Here is a 26,663-nt window from a genome sequence, read left to right on the forward strand (position 1 = left end):
GGGCACGAAGCACCAGAGCTTCACTTATGATGCGCGAATTATTATAAAGTTATTTTTTCACTCAGCGCCCTGTGTAGTGAAAGCAGAACTGCTGTTGGATTAAAGGGGGGTATCATGTTTTTTTCAGGCACAAAGTACCAGTAATACCATTATAGCATACTCAAATAACTATACTACCCAATTTTTCTGAAAAATGCAGCAAATATCAAAAAAAACTTAAAAGAAATTTCTCTCTGTAGCGCACCATTTTATTTCACCTCTGTCTTTTTAAGAAACTCCAAGCTTGTCCCACACGGGCGCCCATGAACACTCCCCCTTAAGTACTCACACAAACACGCATGGATTTTGTTTACTTCTGTTTTACTGTGCGCTGTATTTGGCTACTTTCTGCATTATAACATCGCCACAATACATTTGAATGATTATCAAAGTGAGGAATGCTAACATACAGACAGAGATCTCTCTTCTATGTCACACACACACACGCACGCGCGCACACACACACACACACACACACACACACATCTTTCAGTTGTTTGCTGTGACTGCAGCTGATTTGACGGAGCTGGAAGTGGGGGAGGGGTAATACGTTTTATTTACATTTTTATTTTTTATATTAATGCGTACATTAATGGGTATAAACAACATAAGCCATGGGTTTCTTACAAAAGTATTTAAAATAAGTAAATGAAAAGCTAAATTTGCAGAGGCAAATGCTGTGGGCTGAACTAGGGAAAAGAACATAAGAGGGGGAGGGGCTCTGCTGTGAAGCGTGAAGCTGGTGGTGAAGGTGTCTCCAGGAGGACTCAGGCATATTTACACCTAAAATGGATGCCGTCAGAGTTTTTAAAGATTACTCAAACATACATGAATGAGCCAAGGCAACACTCCAGACATGTTTTTAATGAGGGAATAACCTTTAACCGCTGGCTTTGACTGACTAAAGTACGGACTTCTATCTTCCTTCTCCTGCTTTATCTCTCTCCTTCTGCTCCACGGGTGAAAGCAAAACCATGTGTTTTTGTCGAGCAGCTGCTTCAAAACTACAATCAAAATAAAAGTGAAAAAAATATCATGTGTGGTCTTTTATGTCGGAGCTGAAAATAAAAAGTTTATTGTGTTTTTTCCCAATTGACGTTAATGGGTCACCTTCTCCCCCTGTCCAATCAGAGCCTTCCAAACCCCCAGACTGAAAGCGGAATTGAATAAAGGCAAATAAACCAGTTTTCCATTACTTAATTCCAAATTAAAAAACAATGTAACCGTGGCCACTGTCACGGGGGTGGGGGGAGTCACACAAGCTCACCAAAGGATTGACCATCAGCATTTCTAATATGTTCACATTTATCAGTTCTAGCCGGGACAAAATGTGTTACATTTCATTATATTTCATGTATGCCGTCCACTCTTTTTTTCTGCAGAGGTCATGCGTCGTGGAGCCGATAAACTGAGTTGCGCTTCTGCTGCTGTTGCTCGATTAATTAAAACTCTGACAGACGCAGAATTCTGTCCATGTTGCCACAGTGATGTCCAACCATTTTCATACTATGTCCAACGTAAAGCCACAGTTTGATTCACTACAGAGATAAGTGAAGCTGTCGGAGGTTGGTGAAATGCGCATGAGAGAATGGATACCAGAAACTGTTCCCACACATATTTAAATGAGGCTCATCTTCAGTTCGGGCTTGTTCACATCAGCTCCATAAGGCAAACATCTCTGTCTCCTCTGTATTAAAGCAGGATGCTCTGCTGGGTTATTTACTCAAACCTCCAGTGGCGTACTCGGGTACGCTTTAGAGCAGGTATCGTATTGATGACAGATGTTGACTCATGCGCTGATAATTTCTGAATGCAGGAATGGAAGAAGTTAATAAAATCAGGCTTTCCACACAAACAAACGTTAATCTGTTGTTAATATGAAGGGAAAGAAGAGAGATTTTAACTGTGACTTGGACAGAAGAATGCGGCCGATCCTCTCACACTGCAATAATCTGATCAATAATCTTATCAAATAAACTTGTTACATTGTTTATCAACAAAGGTGTTTCAAATTAAAAGTGGGCTTTATCATTTTCACGAATTTCAATGACATTTACAAGTGTTGGGAAAACTCCATGTTCCATGATTTCAAGACATCCCCAAAAAATGACATCATGGCCGAATCCGCCTTTTTTGCTTCAGACTGCCTTCATTCACAGACTCCGCACTTTTAGTCTACTTCTGCATGGTGGGCGTGTCAGGAGCCTGGACCGGAGAATACATGCAGGAGAGAAGGGCATAACTGCAGAAAAAAACGCTTAAGTCCAGATGGGAGAATAAACCCCAGAATGAACAAAGAGCAGTTCAATAGGCTCAACATTTCATAAATAAAAGTAAGTCTGATTGTACAACCCTATTTATATTCATCGATTCAACTGTTCAATTTGCTAAAATACAAATAAAAATAAAAAAACTAAAATTGCTTGTTAGTTTAGGATTAGATTTGTGTACAGGTTAGTAAATAGTATTTGAATTGGTTGGTCAAAAAACAGTTAATCTTTCAGACATTTGCAAAATTCAGGAGAAAGTAAAAGAATAAAAAATAAGAGGCAAAAACAAAAAAGTTTACTTTGAGTGTGCGTGTGAGCACAGACCGCAAATGTCAGTGTGTTTAAAGTCTATGAAAGCAACATAGGTCCTGAGTGTAGACGACAATATTGACTGCACAACTACAACTTCACATCTCATTCTCACTTTACAATAATCAACTCTTCCCCACCCTTCCATTTTCTACCTTGAATCTCTCCTCCCTGCTCCCTTCCCTCTCACCTCCCCCCACCCCCTCACACAGGTGTATCATTGCCCTCTCTTTTTATATTTTCCCTTTAATAAAGTGATTCTTACACTTTCTTAGGGAGTACTGGTGATGGTCACAATTAAGCAATAAAATAAAATTTATTTATTTAATTGCAATAACAAAACATACATTGCTGTCTTAAAAAGATTGCACTTCTTGTAGTGTTGACCTTTGACAACATGTGCAGACAAGGTAAAAAAAAGAAAAACTTGACTGCACTTTAGCACATTTAGTGGTGACCTGCTATGATGGGTATGTCGATGTGAGCCCTTTTCTTGGCCTACACAATTATCAGTTGAAGTTCAAAGTATGTTTCAATCACAACTGAAAGAGCTTTTAACTCTTCTAAATCAAGCCTTTTCATTATGAACCTACTCTCCTTAAATCTACATAATAATGATGCATTTTATCTGAGGCTCCCTCTTTAGCACCGCAGAGAGGGAATAATTTCAAGCAGTAATGCTAACAACATTGGTAAATCAAAGGTGAGTTGTCGTGTTAGATATGTTTCAATATTTTCAGACTTTACTGTGTTTGGACACTGATGTAGTATTATTCCAAATATCACATTTTTATCATTTAATAGTCAAGTACAAACTGAAAATGAGAGCTTTTGCTTGATAGATGTTAAGTACTATTTCATAATATTTTGTGAGATGTCTTTCTATGGGATGCAGCCCTCAGAAGCACTATCTCAATCTGCCAACCCTGATTGGCTGGTGAAACGTGTCCGTCCGCCAGCAAGAGGAGGAGGCAGATTACTTAGAAGAGGAGGACAATGTCTTCATCACTCCGGCCCGGGCTGCGCGGCCTGTGACCACCGTTGCCTCTTCAGCTCACCCTGCACGGCACAGTTTGGTAATGGCTGGGAGAGACGGATATTTTCTAAGAGAGGTCCGGCTGTTGCCCCCCCATGTCTACAAGCACACACACACACACACACACACACATGCGGAGGGCGCAACAAATCCCTCAGTGGGAGGCCTCATGAGGAGTGATCAACTGTTCTTCTCCTGGGCTAATCCTCATAAGGGGAAGCCTGTTACTAAGCAACGCCTGTCACACTGGGTGGTGGAGGCGAATGCTTTGGTTTATACGAGTCAGGGTCTGCGGCCGCCCGCGTACCCAACTTGGGGTCCAGCCACATCCTGGGCTTTGTTCAAGGGAGTGTCTGTTCAGGACATTTGTGCGGCGGCGAGTTGGACCTCGCCTCTCACGTTTGTGTATTTTTATATGCTGGATGTCTTACTATCCTGATACTCACAGAACTCTGCCCCGTGGGCTGGGGTATGCTTGATAAGTATATCTGCAATACGGGAGCTACCACATCCCATAGTGAGACATCTCACACAATATCTTGAAGTAGAACTTTAGGTTATTCACATAACCCCGGTTCTATGAGTAATATGAGTGAGATATCTCATCAGACAACCCTTCTTGCTTGAGCGAGTGAGAAGAGGTGCTTATTTTGAATGACGGGTTGCCATCTGCCTCCGCTTATAGGAGGTGGGAGTGTCACTGGAGACAGACATGTTTCACCAGCCAATCAGGATTGGCAGATTGAGAAAAATGCTTCTGAGGGCTGCAGACAGAGTCTGCATTTCATAGTGAGACATCTCACTCATATTACTCATAATATAATTCATTTGTTGTGTTTAGGCATTTTTTAACAATGCTTTAACACAGTGTTTCTTTACTATAGAGCTACAACTGGACTGCAAAAAACACAAACATTTGTTTTGCGTAATTAAGCTGTGTGGCTGCTGGAATTCATAAATGACAAACAATTTCACATGGTTAATGGGACCCTTAGTATCGATTCATCTTCTCATCACATGATGAGGGGGGGCTATTGCACCAATCTTTCAATTTACAACCAGTGGTTCTGAAAATAGATGGATGGTGTCATGGTTTGGTGTGGGTGTGGACCTAAATGAAAGGAGAGATGGAGGCAGAATGCAGGAGTAGTGTTCTTGGAACCAGTCCATGTTTATTCCAAAACTTAAATCTAAAAGAGAGAGGAGGTACAGGGAGCAAGGACCAAAACGCAGCAAGACACGAGGAGGGTTGACAATACACAATGAACCAGCAACCATTCAGTGTTCAAGCACTCAGCTAAATAGTGGAGGAGGCCTGATCGGGAATGGGCCACACTTGGGTGGAAACATGAGGGAGCTAATCAATCACCAACCAAGCACACAGACATCACTGGGGGGTGAAGCCACAAGCAGTAATACCTGAAACACAGACAAGAGTTAAACACAGGAGGCCAGACTCAAACAGAATAAACAAAGATACAGAAAATCTGAAAATGGCTGGCACTGAATGAGTTAATTAAAACAAACACAAAAAAAAAACTATGAGAAAAGAATGGGATGACTTTCTAATACAAAATGATTCCCCAGTATATTAAAAATACAAAACCTAATCTGGACACTATTTTATCTAAAAAAAAAAACACATTTTGTTTTACAGCATTTACGATGCAAAAATTTGACTACAATAATAAATCAGGCAAATGCTGAGCAAACCATCTAAAACATAGCAAAAAATGCATTTATAGCAGTAATTTCTAAAAACTCAGGTCCAACTATAAACTCACCAAAATCTATTCTCTTCAAACTTAAACCCTAACTGTGAAGATATTAAAACAATCCTCAATAACTTACATACCACAGTTAACTATAGAACAGAAAATACCCTTAGACTCAACTAATAATGATTGTGCCAGGGAAGGTTGTTTTTGTCCTTTTCAGAGATTGATGTTAAACAAACCACGTTGACTTCTCTCAGACAGGCTTTTTGAATTAGTCTTTTGATGTTGAGGCAACATAATTTCGATGATTTTTTTTTTTTTTTTTCAAACTTACAAAGCGATTGAAGATCTATCATGTATAGTATCTTTGGGTCAGAGGCCATAATATGTTTTAAATGTTCATGTTGGGGCACTCACGGATTCTTAAAGTTTACACAAATATATGTCTAAAACATCCAAACCCCCGCAAACGTAAACAGATGAGGTGAAACAACATATACATCATTTATTGCATGACCATCTTAAAATATGTGAACGCAGAACCCAAGACATTGAGATATTTTCATTTTTACCTTATTTGCTATCAATTCAATAAAGTCAGAGATATACAGCAATTTTTTCTAGTTGTTGCAATTTTCACATTTCAAGAAAAAAGAAAGCTTCTACAAACCTTTTCCCCATGACACTGACAGATTTCTTGCACCACGACTGTCAGTTCAGCTCTTTTCTCACCTCAGGAGAGGCTGACAGAGTGCGAAAGTTACTTGTTCTACCTTTAAATAAGATAATCTTCTTACACTGTGCAAAATTTGCTGTCCACAGTTGTAAATCATGTCCGCCGTCAGTTCTTAGTTTGAACGCAAATGCATCTGCCAATTTCTTTGACCCGCCAACGGTGTGACATACTGGTACTGAAGTCTAGACTTGTTTATGTGATTCTTCGAAGATAAAATAGACCTTTTGGGAGAACAGCTTTAAATAACCCATCGAAGAGTGTTTTCCCGCTCTGTGTTGGCTTATAACAGCGAGTGTAGCATTCACTCTGCCTCCACTGCTCCTGTTGAAGGACAGCAATTCCAGGTGCAGCGAGAAGGCATGCAAATCAATCATTTTATTCTGAGAAGGATAATTTATGATGTGCTCGGAGGGTTACGGATTCAATCTCCAGCATGTTCCCACTGTCATGTCCCATGTTTAGGGCTGTCATCAGTCTTCATCAAGAACCCTTCTCTGCTCCTGCCACCCCTATCTCCAGAGTCACGATTTATCCCACAAATAATTGATTATGACAGGTTGCAGGCAAAAACAGAGTGAACTAAATGTGATTAATCACTTTGTTCGATTAATTACAACAGATTATGCATTTTAAGTGGAAGTCTCACATCGGATGATCCAAGAAAGGGCGCCTGTGGATTTGTCACACCTTCACCTGGTTGGCTGTCCTATGTTGGAGTCGGGATGTTTTAGTACATTTCCTATAAAAAGCAATCTTTCATGTTAATAAATTAAGTTTTCACAAAGGTTACCCATCAATAAGCTTTTTTAAACAAGCATTTTTTGATAATAATAATAATTGAGCATTATGTTATTCGATGTTGATAGAGCTTTTGTTGCCCTCTGTGACTTCCCTTCAAATTACCAGGAAGGCAATACCATTCCCTCTGAAAGTTGCAAATCAGATCACATAAGTATGTTCAAAAAAAGCAATTAAGATTCAGTGAAACATGTAATTTAATCCGACACAAAAAGAGATGAAAATATTAAGGTTAAAAGCATAATATTCAAGCTCAATTTATTCCCACTTTTACGTATTTAAATGAACCCAATGAGCAAATAGGGATTTTGAAAGCATACACCTGTCTTGGGTGAAACAGCCAAGATTGGATTAAAATATAAGGAAATTACAGAGGCCAAGCAAGATGTGTACCACAAAATAGAACGTCTCCAGTAACATGACATAAGGATGAGAGGCTCCATCGAGGTTTGCTGTCGAGCATTTTCTGCTTTCATCCCCTTTTCATTGAGTTTTCTGCTGCAACACGCTACATCAATTAAACAACTCTTACAACAATCCATATCAGTATAACATGCACTAGTTGGACAAGGCAAGAGTCAATTTGTTTCAAGTTACATGAAATTAAAATAAAATGGACATGAGCTGTGGACGTGAATAGAATAGCTTCAGTAGTTTCTAATTGTGACTGCAGACTACTGCGGACATGGAGAATTAACACAGTCCACATATTTTGCATGCTGCACTGCACTGTATTTGAGAAGAATTCACATTTACTAATATTTTTTTATCAAAAACAAAACGCTACAGCACTTTAAATTTGATATTCCAAATTATTTAAATAAAAACTGATAATGGGTCACAAACCCATTATCATTGGGTCACTGGCAAAATAATACAATCATTAGCTTTTTATTATTCTTGCAGGGGAGTATAATCAATTCATACCACAAACAATAGGTAGATATAAATTGGCAGGATATATCTTCAAGTACATATTTTAGACTCTATTTTATAATATAGACTATTTTTGTTTTGACTTTGAGTTCTTGAAATATGTTTTTGTTGGTTGTTGGATAAAAGGCAGACAGAAAAAAATACATTTTCATCCCGCCTGCAAGACTTTGTGGTTTTATCATTTATTAGTTGAAAAATTAATTCAGAAACATGACTGCAAATTCCTTTTCTCAGGTAGCTCTATTATGATATTTATCATTTAAAGATCAACCTCGATCAATATCATTTAGTTCAATTAATCTGGGATTCTGAATGTTTTGAGGTGTTCTCAATGCCGGGCCAGTTGAGGATCTTTTCTATAGAGTAGAATACTACTGCCCCACATTTGAGCAGAAAGAAACAGCGCAAAGATTTCATGACATGAAAACAGAAGCAAATTTTTTGGAGCAGCAAGGTCAGCTGGACGAATAAAGAGTTTGTTAAGAGGATCAGGAAAAAGCTGCCTGTCGTCTTTGGTGACTCCTTTAGACTGCTGATATAGTGAGTCTGTAAAGTCTGTCTTCAAGTTGAGTCCCATTCCTCAGAGTCTGTCACAAGGAGCCAATACTTAGTCCCATCACAATGATAGATGGAGGTATAATGACACACTGACATATTTGACTGAGAATGGCATTGGTAGAAACACTTGAGTCAGCTCGATTGATCATGTGTTTTGGATGCTGGATACTTGAAAGAACTTAGTTTGTGACACATTTCCTTTGTAAGGTCAGTACGCTCAAGCGAATCGCTGCTTCATCACCACTGTGACCTAACTTGTAGACAGCTGGCTATAAGATAAGATCAGAGTAAGGGTAAAGAGATTTTGTAGAAGCAACCTTATGTACTTTGATTGCATAGATCTTCTCGTTGTAGACAGGGTTATAGATTCAGAAATAAATTCTAACATGGTACAAAACTAAGTTAATTGGCATCTTGAATGTTAGGGTTATATGAGGTTTTAAAGTATAGTTTACAACAATAGTAAATTTAACCTTAAAGTGAGGCAGAAAGTGTTTTGTTTTTTTTTTTGTTTTTTTGGGAAAGACCTGGGAAATGCATCAAACAATACCCTACAGTGATAGTGACTGTCAGTAATGGCTAAAGTAGTGGAGGCAATCAGTGAGGTAACCAGAAAGAGATGTCCAGAGGCTTCAAAGGAGGAGCCAAAATAATGCCAACCTGAAGCCTGACTGTACCACGTCATTGCTCCAGGAAATTGTTCCGTTTGCTGCGAGTTTGACACTATAAACCTCTCATTCTCCATTCAAAATGTGGTCATTTCAGAGTTTGGATATAAATTTGATAGTTTCTAGAGTTAGAAGAAGAGAGAATATAGATGCATGCATAAAATGAGAGTACTTCATTGTAATAAATTAAACAATTCAACACTGTTTTATCTGAATAAAATCTCCCCTTGTGCATAATGGGCCAAGTTTCACATGCATATTGAGTGCCTTTGTCCTGTGCCACTAACACTCCGATTAGCAAGTTCTAGATCTCGCTGTTCATATTGGGAATGGTGGCCTAGTGGTCAGAGAATAGGGCAACAAAGTGTTGAAGCATTGGTTCATAGCCAGCAGGAAGCCATTTGGGACGATTTACAGAGTATACATTTGATAGTGTTTTATTTTTCACGTGTGATCTTTTAGGTAGAGAAATTAAATGAACGTGCTTTTTTGTAAATAGTCATTCCAAAGAGCCATAACAGACAAAAGTTCAATGCATTACACATATGGTGAAGGTGCAGCTGCCTGTGATTATACATATGAAATGAGAAGAAATCCTGTGTCCTGAGCCGTGTGCTCTGCCCACTATCTACATCTACATATGTGAATAAACTCAATGAAGCAATACAATTAGTTTTTTTTAACTTCATTATAACAACCACACCGTGTACAAATACAATTTAGCACAATTAGTTATAAAGGTCATTCGTAATGAGCATCTCAACCAGGGTTGGCGTCAATTTAATTGTGATCACGAAATTGATAATTAATTACATTTATGGCATAATTATAATTTAATTTGTATTTAAAAAAAATCTTCACACCCATACAGGTAGAGTACTTCAGCATGAATCATGGTCTGCTGTGCCTCATAAAGGGCAGGGTTTTTTTTTTTTAAATAAATAAATCAAGGGGTATAGCCTTAATTTAAGCCTAACAAGGTAACCAAGAGATGAGAAACAAATTAGATGATTAGAGTGTAATTGTAATTGACTTGCAGGGGGGGAAAAATTATTGTATTTAAATTGTAGTTAAAAAAAAAAAAAAAAATGCTGGTTACCGTAATCATAATTGAATTGTAATTGAACATGGATAATTGAAGACTAACTGAAAAATGTAATTGACCCTAACCCTGATCTCAACATTACTCTGATACTTAAAGAGTAACTAAACCCCTGATTTCTGCTGACCTGCCACTATAGGGAGGAAATTCAAAAACTGCCTTGATTGTGGGCGTTACTGCTGTAGCTGTCAGACATGCCCAGTCAGTCAGGCAGTGCTGTTGGAGCTCAGAGAGCAGGAGCTGCAGCTGGACTCTCTCGAATCAAATACTACAATCACAGACATAAAATCCCCATGTGAAGCTGTATCCACGTACACACACACAACACTACAGACACTATCACCGGCGTCTCAGCCTCTGTTCCCGCCTGAGCAGAGGCTGGAACGCCGCTTATACACACACGCAACAAGAACGTCCGCGCCCACGCAGAGACAGACAGGAATAAACATATGATGTGTCTGTACATACACACATAGCTTGGTGAACTTATTACCCAAATACATATGTATTCAGCAGAAAAAAGTGGGTTTGGGGTTTAGTTGCTCTTTAACAAGGTGTGGTAGCAAAGGTGAAGCAAAGCCAAAAGGTGAAGCTCTCACTTTAGAAAACGGTCAACCTGACAACCATTTATTGTCAAGGCCTTCAGAAAATGACCTGTATATTGAAATCCTGAGTTCAAGCTCTCAATTTTCAGCTATGTGTTTGGACCTAGCCCAAAGGATTAGGTGAGCTTAGCTCTGAGTATAGTTTGGCCATCTGGGGCCTCCTTTAATCTTCTCCTTTAATAATAATAATAATAATAATAATAATAATAATAATAATAATAATAATAATACAATAGATATATAGCAACTTTTTGGCCACTAAAAGTGCTTTACATGACATTATTCTTTCACTCCACACTTAGTGGTGGTAAGCTACTATTGTAGCCACAGGTACAATACAGCTAAAAAATTAAAACACTGGTGCAAGTGAAGTTGTTCTACCCGATAAGTGATTGATTAAATGTTTCAAAATTTTATCTAGTACTGGCCAAGTGAGGCTTAGTGAGACTGTATTATTGAATTATATGCATAATGATATTATTGTCTATAGTAACTGTGGTAAAACAGCACAACAGACACTAATAAATACTATAGTATTAGGCATTGTGTTTATTTTGCTGTCTCCTATAAATTGTACAAAAATTACGTGAGTAAAAACTCACGTACAAAAGCTATTAATGCTGTTCTTTTGTCACAGAAAGATGAACAGTTCTCTTTATTGATTGCCGTGAAAAAATCGTAGTCAGCTATTTCACATAAATCACATTAATGGTCACTCATTGACCAAGATGTTGGTCCTTTGGGACATTTAGTTCAAGCAGTTTGCTGACTCTTCTAAGGCAATGCAAGTAGATTATCAACTTTAGTTCATTTGTGAAATGTATGTTTTATATATTACAGCTATATATATGTCTGCCTGTCTATCTACCACATGCTCAATAGCCTAATAGGCCTTTCCTTCTTCTTTCTGAGTATTCAGTAATGGGATTTGCAACTAACGAAGATGCATCAGTGCAGTATTTTATCCTCATTTAGGAAACAAGAGTGCCTTTTTAAAAAATGGAAGCATAAGAAGTTAGATTAAAAGGCAAGTGAGAAAATAGCAAAACCTGATAAACACAACAAGACAACTTTTGTGATCGCTGCGTACACATTGAAAACACAATTAAACACTTGGAACAAACCAAGCTGTCAATCAAAACTGTGTGTTTGAAATCAAGGGGACAGAAGATGGAGCGTTTGCTGTGGTGAAAATATGCTTCTTGATAAATCACTGAGAAGAGAACAGAAGCTGTGTATTTATAAATGTGCTTTGGTTTTGTTGAATAACCTCAGAGCATAGACATGTCATTGTTTTTGTTGGACAGCATCGTTTTAAAAATATTCTTCTCAGCTCCAAAATGCATCTATTATTTCACTGTTTGCTCAACAATTCCTGATATCTACCTAATTCAAGAAAAAAAACAAGTCGTTTGAAAACAACCACTTAAGACAGATGACATATTACAGAGCCTCACAACATGAGTGTTTGACTCAGTGGATTAATAAAATCGTTAAACTGCATAAAAGCCCTTGCCATTCAGCTGGGGGTCCCTACAGTGTTTCACCTTGTCTGCTTGGTAGCGAGGTGCTCTCTGTCTTGTTGAGAAATGAGGGGAGGTTAGTTCTGGCTGCTGCAGCACTCCATGAGCCCCTTCACTGGCCACCACGTCTGCCTCACTCAACGCCATTGATTACCTGATGCAAGCAAAAGCCAAGTTTGCCTCTCTGATCATTAATCCTATGGCAGCCCCGCTCTTAAAAATCACCCCACCCTTTAGCCTTCACTTCTTTCTCCCATATGTGGCATTTATTGAAGTAATAGGGGCACAGGCTAAATGAAGCCTGAGTGATGGAGGTTTTTTTCCTCTCACAAGCAGGGGTGGAGCTGGGTGTCATCCAGTGAGCCCTTCAACTTTCCATAAGTAAATGTGACACGAGAAGAACATTTCTGATTTAAATCGATATTTTGCAACAGCGGTGAGACTCATGGGAACTTTCTCTGTATAGAGAAGGTGACATCTAACTCAAAAATCAAGGGAGGTCTGTGTGTGTGGATGTGTGTGTGGATGTGTGTCTGTGTGTGTGTATGTGTGTGGAGCAAATATCTCCCGGACGCGATGCCAGTTCTACTTGAAACTTGGTCAACGGGTTCCAAATACCCCGAGTGTGTGTATCTGTTATTTTGGAGTCATTTGGTCATTTCAAAATGTTTATTTTAATTAATTAATTTTATTTCACTTCTGGACAGCCCCGAAATGAAACCTATTCAGCTTTTGACCTCAGGATGTGAGGGGGCGCTCGCGCACCATCTATTTCACTGCTCTCTCCCGCAAGAGTCACATGTGCAGCAAGAGCCAATCGCTGCACACACAGCCAAGCAGACACGGACTGTAAACATGAGTGAGAGAGAAGAAGATAGTTTTATACCGGAGAGGGGAGAAGAGCGTCTGAGCAACCATGCTTGCACTGATAAATTAGCAAAGCTCTTAAGTCTCACTTATTGGGCCTGATGTTAGTCACTGATGTTTGTGTGTGTGAGCCACTGCCGACTCCACTTCCTCTTGTGCCATGCTATCGTTAGCTTCTCAAACACGGTAGCGCTCTGAATAGATCATTTGAAACCATCAGCCACTGGTGAGTCTTCTGCAGACACATTTCCCATTGTTTAAACCATATAACTGTTGTTCAATAACGCGCTGTTTAACTAGAGTCGGTTTTGACCTCAACCTGTTCAATTCTCCATCTGGAAAACTGCAGATTCTGTGTCATGCTGTGGATGGAAGCTAAGCTCTGACCACTCGGTGCGAAGGTAAAAAAATATTTTTGTTTTTTTTAAAAGGCAGCCGAATTGTAGGTAATACTTTAATTTACTTACTTACTCATGTAGTTTGGAGTTTTACGTTTTGTTTTGCACAGTTCTGTTACTTTTCTGATTGGCGCTACAATGTTTATGGAGTTTGGTTATCAGCGTCTCAAACATTTCATGGACGGTATTTATTTATTTAAATATACTAAATGAGTAAAATAAAACACAAAAATGCACAAAAAGACAACTGAAAGAATAAAAAATACACATGACTCCAAAAAACATACATTACAGAAAAATACAACAAAAATATGAAAATGACAAATACGCAAAACTAAACATGTATACAAAAATACACAAAATGACAACAGAAAGATACACAAATACACATATTGACACCAAAAAACATACATTACAGAAAAATACACCAAACAGAAAAATACATTTATTATGTTCATCTCCCATAGAATTAAAAATGGGAAAATGCACACGCTGTTTTATTTTGCACCCGAAAAAACATATAATACAAAAAAATACACCAAACGACAACAAAAATATGAAAATGACTCATAATACACTAAACTAAATACTTGTACAAAAAAATACACTAAAATGACAAAATTCACAAAACTACACCAAAAAAACAAACTAAAATACACAAAATTACTCCAGAATCACACTACAATGGCAACAAAAAACAATAATTATACAAAAAAATTCACAAAAAGACAACAGAAAGATAAAAAAAAATACACATAATGATGACTTAAAAAAAACATATATTACAGAAAAATACAGCAAAAATATGAAAATGGCTCAAAATACACAAAACTAAATATTTATACTAAAAAAAAATAAAAATAAATATTTATACTAAAAATACATAAAACTAAATATTTACACAAAAAAATACACAGAATGACTCCTGAATCACACTACAATGGCAACAAAACAATAATTATACAAAAACACAACAGATAGATACAAAAATACACATGACCCCAAAAAACATACATTACAAAAATATTTAAATAAAAAAAAAAAACAGCAAACATTTATGCACAAAAAGACAACAGAAAGATACATAAATACACACGACTCCAAAAAATATATGTTACAGGAAAATACACCAAACAAAAAAATATAAAAGTGATGATGAAGTCATGCACATGTCCCATAGAATTAAACCAGGAAAATTGGTCCCGCAAATATACCCCTTATGTTCCCACATGAATGCATGCTTCCGACGTGCACTGTACTAGTCTATACTATAATTCAAGGGAGGTTTGTGTGTGTGTGTGTGTGTGTGTGTGTGTGTGTGTGTGTGTGTGTGTGTGTGTGTGTGTGTGTGTGTGTGTGTGTGTGTGTGTGTGTGTGTGTGTGTGTGTGTGTGTGTGTGTGTGTGTGTAGCAAATATCTCCCGGACACGGTGCCAGTTCGACTTGAAACTCGGTCGACGGGTTCAAAATACCCCGAGTGTGTGTATCTGTTATTTTGGAGTAATTTGGTCATTTCAAAATGTTTACTTTAATTTTATTTCATTTCTGGAATGGGCCTCCTCCTGTCATCCTTAATCCCTAGCATTCCGAACACCCAGGAACTCCTGTTGCTTGCCCGTCCTCTGTTGTACTGAAATTCACAAGAATTTTAAGAAACCATATACTGTATAAATTAATGTCTCTTAAGCATTGGCTCTTCTAGGACCCATCCCTGCCAACAGTATAGTGAGAAACATTCAAAGAAATGTGGTCTGAGTTAGAGTTTGTCTTTGATGGATTTTGTTAATATACGATGTAAAACCACGCACCTTTTGATGTAATGCATCCACGTATGCAGTAAAATGTGAGATTTTGCAAATATGGAGCCTCTTCGGATGGACCTCGACACCGTTTTTCCCTTTTTGACAGGAATCTCGACATACCCTGATGAGTAAAAGCAAAGGTTAATGTAACAAAATCAAAACCTATGATACTGTGCTGATTTCACAAAATAAAAATGTTACATAAAAGAAGATGAGGAGGGAGACATAGATTTTTACGTATAGGTGTTGAAACAGTTAACATTGGGATTGAACAAGGTACACTTCTACTCAAAGTAATCCTTGTGATCCCGACGCATCAATTTAGCACAGAAAAGAACAATTGGAACGGGAAGTCAGACACCGATACAGCATCAAAACATCCGGATTATTTTCAGAATAAAACACTATGTTCTGACAATTCAGAAAAATAACCGTATGTTTATTTGTGTGTTGATAAGGATTTCATAGAGTTTAATACCACATACATCAGAGGTGGGCAACTTCCACACACAGCAGGGGCCATGAAAATTTGTTTGTTTGATCAAAGGACCACATTATCAACATTCATGTCAACATTTAGAATAATGACATATCTGAGCATTAACACAGGAAACAACAAGCAGTTTTTATAGTTATTTTGTGTGCTTTTTGTGCACCTAGTCAAATTCCTTGTACTGTCCTAAAAACTGTACTTGGCCATTTAAACATTTGTGATTCTGATTCCTTTCTGTTGTTCTTTTGTGTATTTTCCCTGTAAAATTTATGTTTTTTGCAGTCATAATGTGCATTTGTGATGTCATTTGTGCTTTTTGAGAAATGTTTGTGTTTCTATTGTTGTTTTGCTTGTTTGTTATTACTGTCGGTTTGCAGAGTAATTTTGTGTTCTTGTCTTTTTGTCTACTTTTGTTTTTATTTTCTGTATCTTTGTATATTATTGTGAGTCATTTTGTGTGTTTTTTTTTTTGTTGTTTTTTGTTATTTGGCGTAATTTTGTGTATTAATATAGTCAGTTTGTTAATTTGTTTTAGTAGTTTTGTGTGTTTTTGGAGTTTTTTCTGCGAGTTTTTCTTGTCTTTTACTGTATTTTCATGCAATAGTGTAAATCTTTGTGTTTTCTTGCTTTTGTTTTATGTATTTTTCTATCTTTTTGTATGTTTACTTTGGGGCCACATAAAATTAGACCGAGGGCCGTATGTGAAATAGATTGTATTATTTTGAGCTGTTGCGCTAGTGAATTTGTTTAATTAGAGCGGGAATTCCTTTGTCTCAGCGCTCAAGCTGACCGGCTACCTTCTCCGTGCTGTGGACAGAGAATGTAGCCGGTGGGTGTTGATGGACGAGGGTGCACGGAGCAGTAACGGACCAGAACGGAGAAGGTCCGGTGTCACGTACTGAGTTTACCTCCGTACTGAGATTATAACCCTAACCCTAACCTAATCCAATAAACAAAAAACATGTGTCCGTTTCAATAAAAACTAAAATGAATTATTATTATTATTATTTATTTTATTTTTTTTTAGCATAAATTCATTTTCCGGTAGTGCGCATGTGCGTGCATATACAATCTCAGTACGATGCGCACTGAGTACATGACACCGGACCATAGAAAATAAATAAACAAGGTACATATCTAGTTGTATTACTCACCATGCTGCCTCCTTTATGCCGTAGGATCGTTTCAACTTCATAACATGAGAGCAAGATGGGCATTTCATCCATTTTCAAAGAAGGTCTAGTTTCATTAACCATCTGATGAATTTGTAGTTTTCATTGGGGACCTGTCTAAAATGTTTTCGACTCAAAAACTTGTAATCCAACAAAATATTTGTTAAACCTATAGACTGATTAAGGATAAGCTCATAATATCACCTTGCGCACCTTTCTTCTTTTATGTCTAAAATGTGTCCTATAAACCGCCTGGCCCACTTCTTCTTCTCTTCTTTTTGGTGTTTATTGGCGGTTTACACTCAATGACAGGCGCATTACCGCCATCCAATGGATAATGAAAAAGTGACCCACTTCGTAGAGCAATGATTGAAATACCAGCCAACCAATCATGTTATGTGACATCCATCCTCATCCAATCATTCTTCTGAGGGGCGGACCAGGCCAGCGCATAGCAATGCCGACGGAACTGAAGCCGTTCCGGAAGTTTTGCCGTTTCGTTCAGCGCTTGGAGAGTGAATAGTAGAATATGATTAGTTAAGCGCTTGCCTGTCAATTGAAACTCCCCCTGAGTTTTGTAAGCACATCATAACACCCGTCCCCGGGCCGTGTACAGAGTTTAAGAGTTGTAAACCTTCCTACTTATCTGCAGTGTGTAGTCTAATTAGCTAATGTAATGTTAAGCTAGCTGAGTACATGAGAATGCACGTGGGTTAGGTTGACAGGAAAGAAACATAAAAATAAGAATTTAAGTGTATATGTAATGCTTTAGTATTAACAACTAATTTTGTAATGAGAAATATGTTATGCACTATGCAGCTTTTAAATCTTTATTTAACTTATTTAGGTTACATTCTGTGGTTATAGTGCAGCATAAGCAACATTGGATCAGGTAATGATTTCTGATATTCTAGCGGTGTATCTTTGTTTAAAAGAGTTTCATTTCATGCTAGTGATTTTTCTGCCTGAGATTAAAGTTGGTATACACGTGCTTACAAATCAAGTTAAGGAACACACCATATCTGGTCGACTACCTTTGTTGCATGCATTTCTCTCTCTCTCACATAATATTGTCAAATTACATTTTTGTTTTGTTTTTTGCTCCCATTTCTGTTTTTAAGGATCAATCTCCAAAGTGGAATTCTTAGAAGCCAAGATCCAATGGCAAGAAAAAACAATAACTGATCTTGAGCAAGAGCGCAATTTCTTGTGTGAGCAAATCTTAGGAAAGAAGAAATCATGTGAGTGATTTTGGATAAAATTTTATCTGCAAAATGCAATGTAATTGTATTGAAAGGTGTGATTTACTGTATCTTTATAACAATCTGATCTTTTTCTCATCTATCCTCTATTTGATCAAAGCTCAACCAAAAGTATTTACTATGGAGGACAACGACTAAGAATGACCATAGCAACATGGATGATGACCCATCTTCTCCAATTATCAGTGAGTCCTCCGACCGTGATGTTGTGATCTGAAGACAGAAGACGTTTGACACAGCCATCTACATCTGCAACTGTGGCTTTGCCTGGAAACGCTCACGTGAGAGGTACAAATGGCATAACTTGAACCACCTGCCCTGTTAGCAACTAGCGGTCATGAAAATAAGTGTTGGAAGAGCTGTTAAAAAATGAAATAATTATGAGGCAAAACTACAGATCTTCAATTTTAGATTTTAAATATACAAGGAATTTGATGATACATTAAATGTCTAAAGTAAAAAAAAATGTTGCTTTCAGCAAGAATAAAGTTCCATTTTATCGTGCAGCATTCACACTAGTTATTATTAAACGTCAAATGTATTGCCAGAATTATTTGTCTCTCAGAAGTAAACATAACTCTGAACCGTAAAACTTACCAACTAGGCTTGGGTGGTAATACGGTTCTACCGTATACTGCGGTGTCATAACAATAACAACGGTATCAGTTTCAATACTGTCGTAGAAAAAAAATGCAATGTACTTCCCTGTGACTGCACAGGGTCCGCTCTACACACACAGTAAAGTGAAATGTATATTCATGTCAGAGTCTCTAAAACACCAGGCAAATCTCCAATAACACAAGATAAAGTCCATACATTTGTCATTAGTCTATATTGAGAAAAAGGTTACAAAGAGTGTTCAGAAAATATACTGGCTTGCCAGTATATTTTCTGAACACTCTTTGTAACTTTTTTCAAAGTTACAAAGTTCGGTTTTGGTTTTTTTGAATTGCAGCTTTAACTCCTTGAATTAGCCTACATTCTGAGTGAACTCACCCTTTAGTAACTCCCTAAGTTGATAATTTAAACCGTAAAAGCGGCGCTGATAATGATCGGTGCTGTAAATGGCCTGAGTGAGAAGGAAAAGAAGCGATCAGTCCTCTACGCTGTCACTTGGGCCCCGTGGACAGACAGACAGACACACACACTGTTAAAGGGACGCTACTGTAGCGACACAACGCATGGGGGCGTGCACGGCGGCAGTGCACGGACTCGTACACAAACACAAGCTTGTGTGTGTGCTGCCCTCGCAGCAGCCTCTGTGTTTTAAGCTGATCCAATGGCTTGTTTAAGCTGCGCTGCTCTCCGCTGTTCAGCTGAGGTCATCAGCAGATATAAAAAGGTCTTGAAAAGCTTCAACAAAGTCCGCACCATGACTGAAGCCTTCAGAATCAATGACGTAGAGCGGGGAACCATCAAGATGACTGCTGCAATTACAGAGCTCAACACTGTGGATCCTGAAACCTTCAAGACCCTGAAGTATGATCCTGCAACCGAGACTCTGCAGTCCTTTGCCAAGAGGTGTGCAACCTACATTACCCCTGAGAAGAAGATCATTATAGAGGACATGAAGGCCAAAGGCCAACTCCTCCCCTTGTTATTGAAATACTAAGATTTAAGTGATCTGCTTTAATCTGTTAAAAGCAAGTTTAGGCTGTGAAAGTGCAATGTACAGTTAAGTATGTTTGTTCTGAGCTCTGACAAAGAGTAAGTTCATGTTGAGCTGTGCAGGTTTTATATTTTTTTAGATTGTACCATTTTTGTACTTAATTTTATGACATGTTTGTATGTACAGTGATAGTTGTCAGAATTTAAATACCTGTAAGCTAAACTACACTGCAAGTTCAGGCAGTATTTGTTATCAGCCTTGGGCAAACCGGAACCAGGTATTTGTACTTTTGCTGTGTCACGGCAATTTGCGGTTGACCTTGTTTGGTGACATGAATTATGCTCTGTGTTGAATGATGATGTCCAGTCAAAGCTTGATGATTTTATATATATATATAAAAAAAAAATATTATAAAACTAAATGAAAAGGAGTACAAAAAAAAAAAAAGAGTCCCATCCTGTTGGAAGGAAAAGCGGCCAGGTACTAAGCAGGATGGTCCAAAAGGTCTTGTCCCCGGCTCAGGATATATAGGACTGACCAACAGTTTCACTGTTTAAGCTTTTATACAGATAGGGAAAAAAGTTGCACCCTGAGAGAAAGAAAAGGAAGGGGTCAGATGCTCCCAACAGTGGAAACGTTGGAGGATGATGAAGATGTGTATATTATGAGGAAGGCCTGCACCACTGGTATCTGTCCTTGATAGTGTGTGCGCGTGTATATCTACATGTGAGTTTGAGTTTGGCCTTGAAGGTTCAGGCCGGGGTTCTTATCTGTGTGTTAACGTGATTCAGCTGTTCAAAGGTGCAAAGAGTAATGCAGTCATCATGTATTAACACATGACAAATTGTACACATGAACACACATTTGATGATATGATGATGAATATAATAATTGCCATAACAGCTGTCTTTGTCATTCTACCACTGAAAAAGAGGGAACCCAGAGATAGATCCATTTTTTTTTTTTTAAAGGTGTAACCCATCATTTGTTCATTTCAGTAGTTATGTGCTATTATATATTAATTGAATGTGAAAAGGAGGCAACTTTAGTTTAGGGAACATGTGTTGGTTAATTGGTGTACAACTACTAGTGAACTAGTAATGATCAATATGTCACTTTAGTATGGGGAACATATACTAAGTAACAAAGGCTTAATTCAGAGTTATTTGGACACTATTAACACTTGTAGTTTTGTGTTTTGTTAAGTAAGAATAGACCATTTTCATTAAGTGCTCTTGTAGTACTACCATCTTATTAAGTTCATACTAAGCAAAGCATATTCCGATCCTAATTCATATACAACAACTTCCTAACTTACTACTGATAAGTAATAATTCTGAGGTTATTGAGGGAAAACTCTTAGTTAATGGCTCACTGGTTGTATAATAAAGCCATGCAGAATAAGGCATTAATAAGTACTTAATAAGGACTAATTAAGAGACAATATGTTACTAATTAACATGCTAATAAGTAACTAATTAATGGTGAATAGGTGTACCTTAATTTAAAGTGTTACCAAAAATACATTTTATTGAAATTTGTATTGGTTGCTGATACTTGATTGTCAAAGTTTAGGCACTTCTGAAGCCGCACGTGGCTCTCAACATTGTTATTGACCCCCACGGCGTAACTTCTTTTTTTTTTTTCTTTGTCTGCACATCCTGTCGGAGGTCAACACTACATGTAGTGCAATCTTTTAAGACAGCAATGCATGTTTTGTTATTGCAATTAAATAAATGAATTTATTTTATTGCATAATTGTGACCATCATTAGCCTTCCGTAAGGAAAGGTAAGAAACACTTCATTAAAGGGAGAATATAAAAAGACCTAGGTGAGGGGGAAGGGAACAGGGAAGAGGCAGTCAGGGATGGAAAATGGAAGGGGTGGGGAAGAGTCGAATGTTTCAAGGTAAGAGTGAAATGTTATACCATCGTTGTGCATATTGTGCTTATTGTATTGTGTAATCAGTTCAGCCAGTCTGGTGACTAGTGTGGAGAAACTGAAGTGGGTGACACAGCACCCAACTTAACTATAATGGTGGCAGCCATGAACAGAAGGAAGGAGTGAGTGGTTATACCTAAAACTGTTAATTGGGATCAATGTGTCTAAGATTAAGCCCAGTATGAGCCTATCCCACAGCCCAAGGCATGCCAGTGCATCCATGACCAATGTTTGTGCAAGAAACACTTATGCTAACCCAGGCGCTGCCCAGGGCCCAAAGGTGCAGCCAAGCTGGCAGAAACAACGAGATCCAAGGAGCCCCAATCCACTCGTCCCTCGACTGAGCTGCCCCCGCCCAGACCCCCGAGAGACCCCAGACTGAGAGGCAGCCACCGCCCCCACACATGCCCCAGCACCCAACCCCCCAGGCGAGGGCCCAGCGAGCCCCCCGCCCGAGATCCCAGCAAGGGAGCAGAGGTCCATGCCCAGGAGACGGCCATAATTGCACCGGACAGGTAGCCAGTGGGTGTCAAGGGGACGCTGCAAGCCGCCCCAACGGACCCCCGGTGCACCGGCCGAGTGCTCTGGATCTCACTTCATCAATGTCACCAGCATGATGACCCTTAGTTATTATCAAAAACAGCCCCCCCCCCCCAGGGGCCCCAGTCAGAACTTCATACCTATGAAAGGGCCTCGCCCGCATGCCTCAAAAGACCCCCGCCAAGACCCAGCCAGCAAGCTGAGCCTTCCGAACCCCAAGGGCACCGCCCCGGCACCGGGAACACCCGAGTGCGAACCTCCAGGCAAGCCCACAAACCGGCTAACATCCAACTAGACCACACCACCCCAAGGGCAGCAGCCCAGACCCCGCCGCCCACCAGACAGCACAAGCCACGATTCAACGTCCCCCACCGGCCCACAACCGACCGAATGGCCGCCACCGCAAGGGACACACCTGGTGTGGTGCAACAGCCCCCAAGGGTGCCCGGATCCACCCATCAGCCTGCAGACAGCAAGACGGACCCACCAGGTGATCGACAGAGCCCCCAACCACCAGAACAGCAAGCGCCACCCCACAGCAAACAGCATCATTCCGAAGGGCAAGGCAACCCCAGTACAGACACCAGCAACTCACCATCGCGCCCAACCCCCACACACCACAGGTACCGCCCAAAAGACCACCAGGATGACGAGGCCAGCACCCAGCCAAGGGGAGAGGCACCCCACACCCCGCAAGGCTGACAAAACCCGGAGAGACCCCTCAAAGCGAGCAACCAGCAACACCCCCAAAGACCCACCACCCAACACGCCCGACCGCACCACCCCACTTCGTAACCTGATGTGTGCCTCCCAAAAAACCTGACTAGGCTTCGAGGCGACACAGAACATAAGCGCTGTGGTTGGTTAGCTCCAAACCTCATTTCCTTTTCCAGTCAACACCGTCGTCTTTAAACTTTTCACGGAGCGATACGCAAGTTGTTTCTACGACGGGTTGAGTCAAAGAGAAAACTAAGGCCAGAAAGTGCCAGAGTTTTATTATTTCCTTTCATGGCTGCAGCACGTGAAGAACTGGAGTCCAATCACAGATAGATGGTATGTGTTTTCTGTTAATACTCTGTCTCATCTCTGTACCTACAGTGTGTTTGTGTGTGTTTCATTTACAGTAAACAATGAGTGACATGCTGCGGAGGCTGCTAGAGGAGCAAACATGACGTTATGTTTAAAGTCTACAGCTCCATAAACTTTTATGCTTTGTCTGCATGTTGCATATATTAATATTGAAGAATAAAGCAAACATTTTGAAATCTGTTGTTTTCATGTTTGTGTCAAAAATACACACACGGTTAGGTAGGTCAGTAATAATTCTGAAATAAATTGCATTTTAAGATGTTTAAAAAACATAAAATATTGTTTTCTGTAACCGGAAGATAAATGAGGGCTTTTTAATGCTTCTCTGAACACCCCCCACACGCACTCACACACACACACACACACACTAGGCCACAACCCCTGATGCGTTCCCTCAATGCAGAAGTACAGTTTACCAACCTCTGCATCACGTCGATATCGTACCCATGCCATAGGTCCTGACACAGAAGCACATGTTAAGCTTGAGTAAGGGTTTATTGTACAAGTGAGCTTCAATTATATCTTGTTTTTTCTTAGGAGCAAGAACAAAGTCTCTAACTGAATTCGTAATACATAGTAGACCTGTGTTTGATGTGTCAGGTAAGAGAAGCAAAAAAAAGGGGAAAAGATGTTATCATTTTTTATAATTGTCCCTTTTACCCCAGAGAGGGCGCCTACAACATCTATCAATACAATTTTTTTTTTTTTTTATTTTGTGTCCTCAAAACTACAGTCAAATATGAGTTCTGTGACACCCACATATCATGTGGGGGACACAATAACAATGGAGAATTTTCACACCAGATAATTATCTGCTGTTTCTCTTTGCCTTTGGGAGAAAGGTGGATGAGGCCACCAAGGAAGGAGGCATCAGTTGAAAGAGAGGATGTGGTTTTCTTTACACCCTGAGACAAGAGGGTGAAAATTACATGGCCTCCTCCATGTGCACCGCTAGCCACCAGACCTCATCAAGCATCAGGTGGATCTTCTTTTGCATCTCTTCCTCAATGTCGTCCCATCCAGTATAAATAGAATAGCACGGCAGCATAAGTCACATCTCATTTGGTGTGTTGTGTGTCAGAGCACCTCCACTGAGATGCCGGGAAGCTGGGAGAAAGCGGAGGACACTAATGGACAGAGACTGACCTTCGAAATTTAAAAAGCTACATTATGTTGCCTCTGGGCTTCAAACTTGTATAGACACACAGAGAACAACATTTTAACTTGTTTCTTTCTCAAACGGCATGCAAGCTCCCTAAACATGCATGGTTGAAAGCACCATTTCTTTCTAAAAGAAAAAACACACATTCATGGCTGGGTGTGCTTTGATTAGCTGGGTTCAGATGACAGCAGAGATATAGATTTGTCATTATGTTTCCACCCATATTTGCTGATTACTTTGTGGGAGTGGATTTATAGCCTTTTCATAAAACCTGGCCTTAGACAAATTGTACAAAAAACATCTGTGGTCATTTTACAAGATAATGTCAAATCAAGTAAGTATTAAAGAAAATGTTGTATAAACAAATTGATTTATTTGCAACCTAATAGAGCTAAGAACTAAGAGAACTCATAACAAACAAATGATGAGTAAAACATGAACCCAAAGAAGTAACCCAAAACCCAAGTTATAAATGACTCATCAGGTTTCAAACCCTGTGACTTAAGAAGTACAGAGCCTGCACACGAACTGCGCCACAAAATTGATGCAATAAAGCAAGAAGTTATCTTAATTACTAACAAAAATGACTTAATATTAAATATAGCCAATAATAAATTAAATATTGATAAGGAGTACAAAACTAAACACCCAACACCTCAGACCTTGACATCTGTTAGTGTGTTAGCGTTAAGGTGCAAACACTTCCGGAGCTGTAACTGTTCATGTGCCAGGGTGGACATTGGCAATATATTATAATTATTGCTTACATTAAGAATATTTTAACTACCTTTTATCTGTTTGTTTGTTTGTTTGTTTGTCTTTTAGCAGGATTATGTATATCAAAAACTACAGATTACTTGCTAAGAGGATATTTGGTGCTGATGGAGTATTTGTGCTTTCTAGGTGCTCTTATTAGTGAATAGATTTTAGTACGATAACTCGTCCTCCAAATTCAAACTGATTTTACCGACCAGGGTATCCCAGCATACAGAACACTGCTGCTATCTACTGGCATTTGTGTAAATTCAACGGTTTAGATTAATCGGCAAAATTGATGACATTTTCCCATTTAAACCTATTGGAACAGTGAACACAGCACACCCTGTTTATTGTCATTATAATCAGGGCTCTAAATTAACACCCACCAAACAGCTAAATGTGGGTAAAAATTACCTTTGGCGGGTAACATTGTAGCGTTACCAGCCATTTTGGCTGGTGAAGAACAAAAAAAATACCACTGCATCTGTTTGAATTGGCAGGCTGCAGAAATGAGGCAACAAGTTATTGTTGCCATATTGGGCTGTTTTCCACCAAGAAATTTGATGGATTTTGTGTGTTTTGATTTTAAAACATGTGTATCTGGCAACTGGGTTGCGTGCAGTTACGTGACTGCTCGACCAATTAGAAAGACTATCTTGCACTACTCGGAAGCGGCGGACACACACAAGATACGCTTTTGGATGTTGTTGCTACAGGTAGGTTAACTCAAGTTAATGATAAAACTGTTGTGACAAACCATGAAAGTGATCTTATTAAGCGATAACTCATAGGAGCCGACTGCCAAACGCCGACCACCGTGATCAAGTCGCTCACTATGTGAAACGGAGCAAAGCGGTAAGTTACTGCTTTGCGTTGGCATCAGCCGGTTCTATAGTGATCACTTGTTTATGCCAACCTTCTCATTTTCCTTTCAATCATGTTGTCAATGGAATTTAATCAATAATTATATTAGTAATTATGTTACTAGTACAGTGCCCGTCGGAAGTATGTGCATTCATGTGGGAGCATAAGGGGTATAATTGCGTATTTTTGTATTTTTCTGTTGTGTTTTTGTGCATTTTTTGTATATTTATTATTTTTGTTACTCATTTTTATATTTTTTTTGTTTGATGTATTTTCTGTAATGTATGTTTTTGGAGTCATTATGTGTATTTTTGTATCTTTCTGTTGTCTTTTTGTGCATTGTTTGTATAATTATTGTTTTTGTTGCCATTGCAGTGTGATTCTGGAATCTTTTTGTGTATTTTTGT

General features: G+C 38.9%; 1 protein-coding gene across 1 annotated transcript; it reads left to right on the forward strand.

The window, feature by feature from the left end:
* The first annotated feature begins 19,663 nt into the window (after nucleotides 1-19,663).
* LOC114458604 (extensin-like) lies at nucleotides 19,664-23,205 on the forward strand. The gene is made up of 4 exons (XM_028441024.1): nucleotides 19,664-19,812; nucleotides 22,103-22,357; nucleotides 22,500-22,645; nucleotides 22,694-23,205. The coding sequence occupies exons 1-4, from the start codon at nucleotides 19,664-19,666 to the stop codon at nucleotides 23,203-23,205; spliced, it is 1,062 nt and encodes a 353-aa protein (XP_028296825.1).
* The last annotated feature ends 3,458 nt before the right edge of the window (nucleotides 23,206-26,663 follow it).

This window comes from Gouania willdenowi, chromosome 3 (genome assembly GCF_900634775.1).
Source record: "Gouania willdenowi chromosome 3, fGouWil2.1, whole genome shotgun sequence".
NCBI lineage: Eukaryota > Metazoa > Chordata > Actinopteri > Blenniiformes > Gobiesocidae > Gouania > Gouania willdenowi.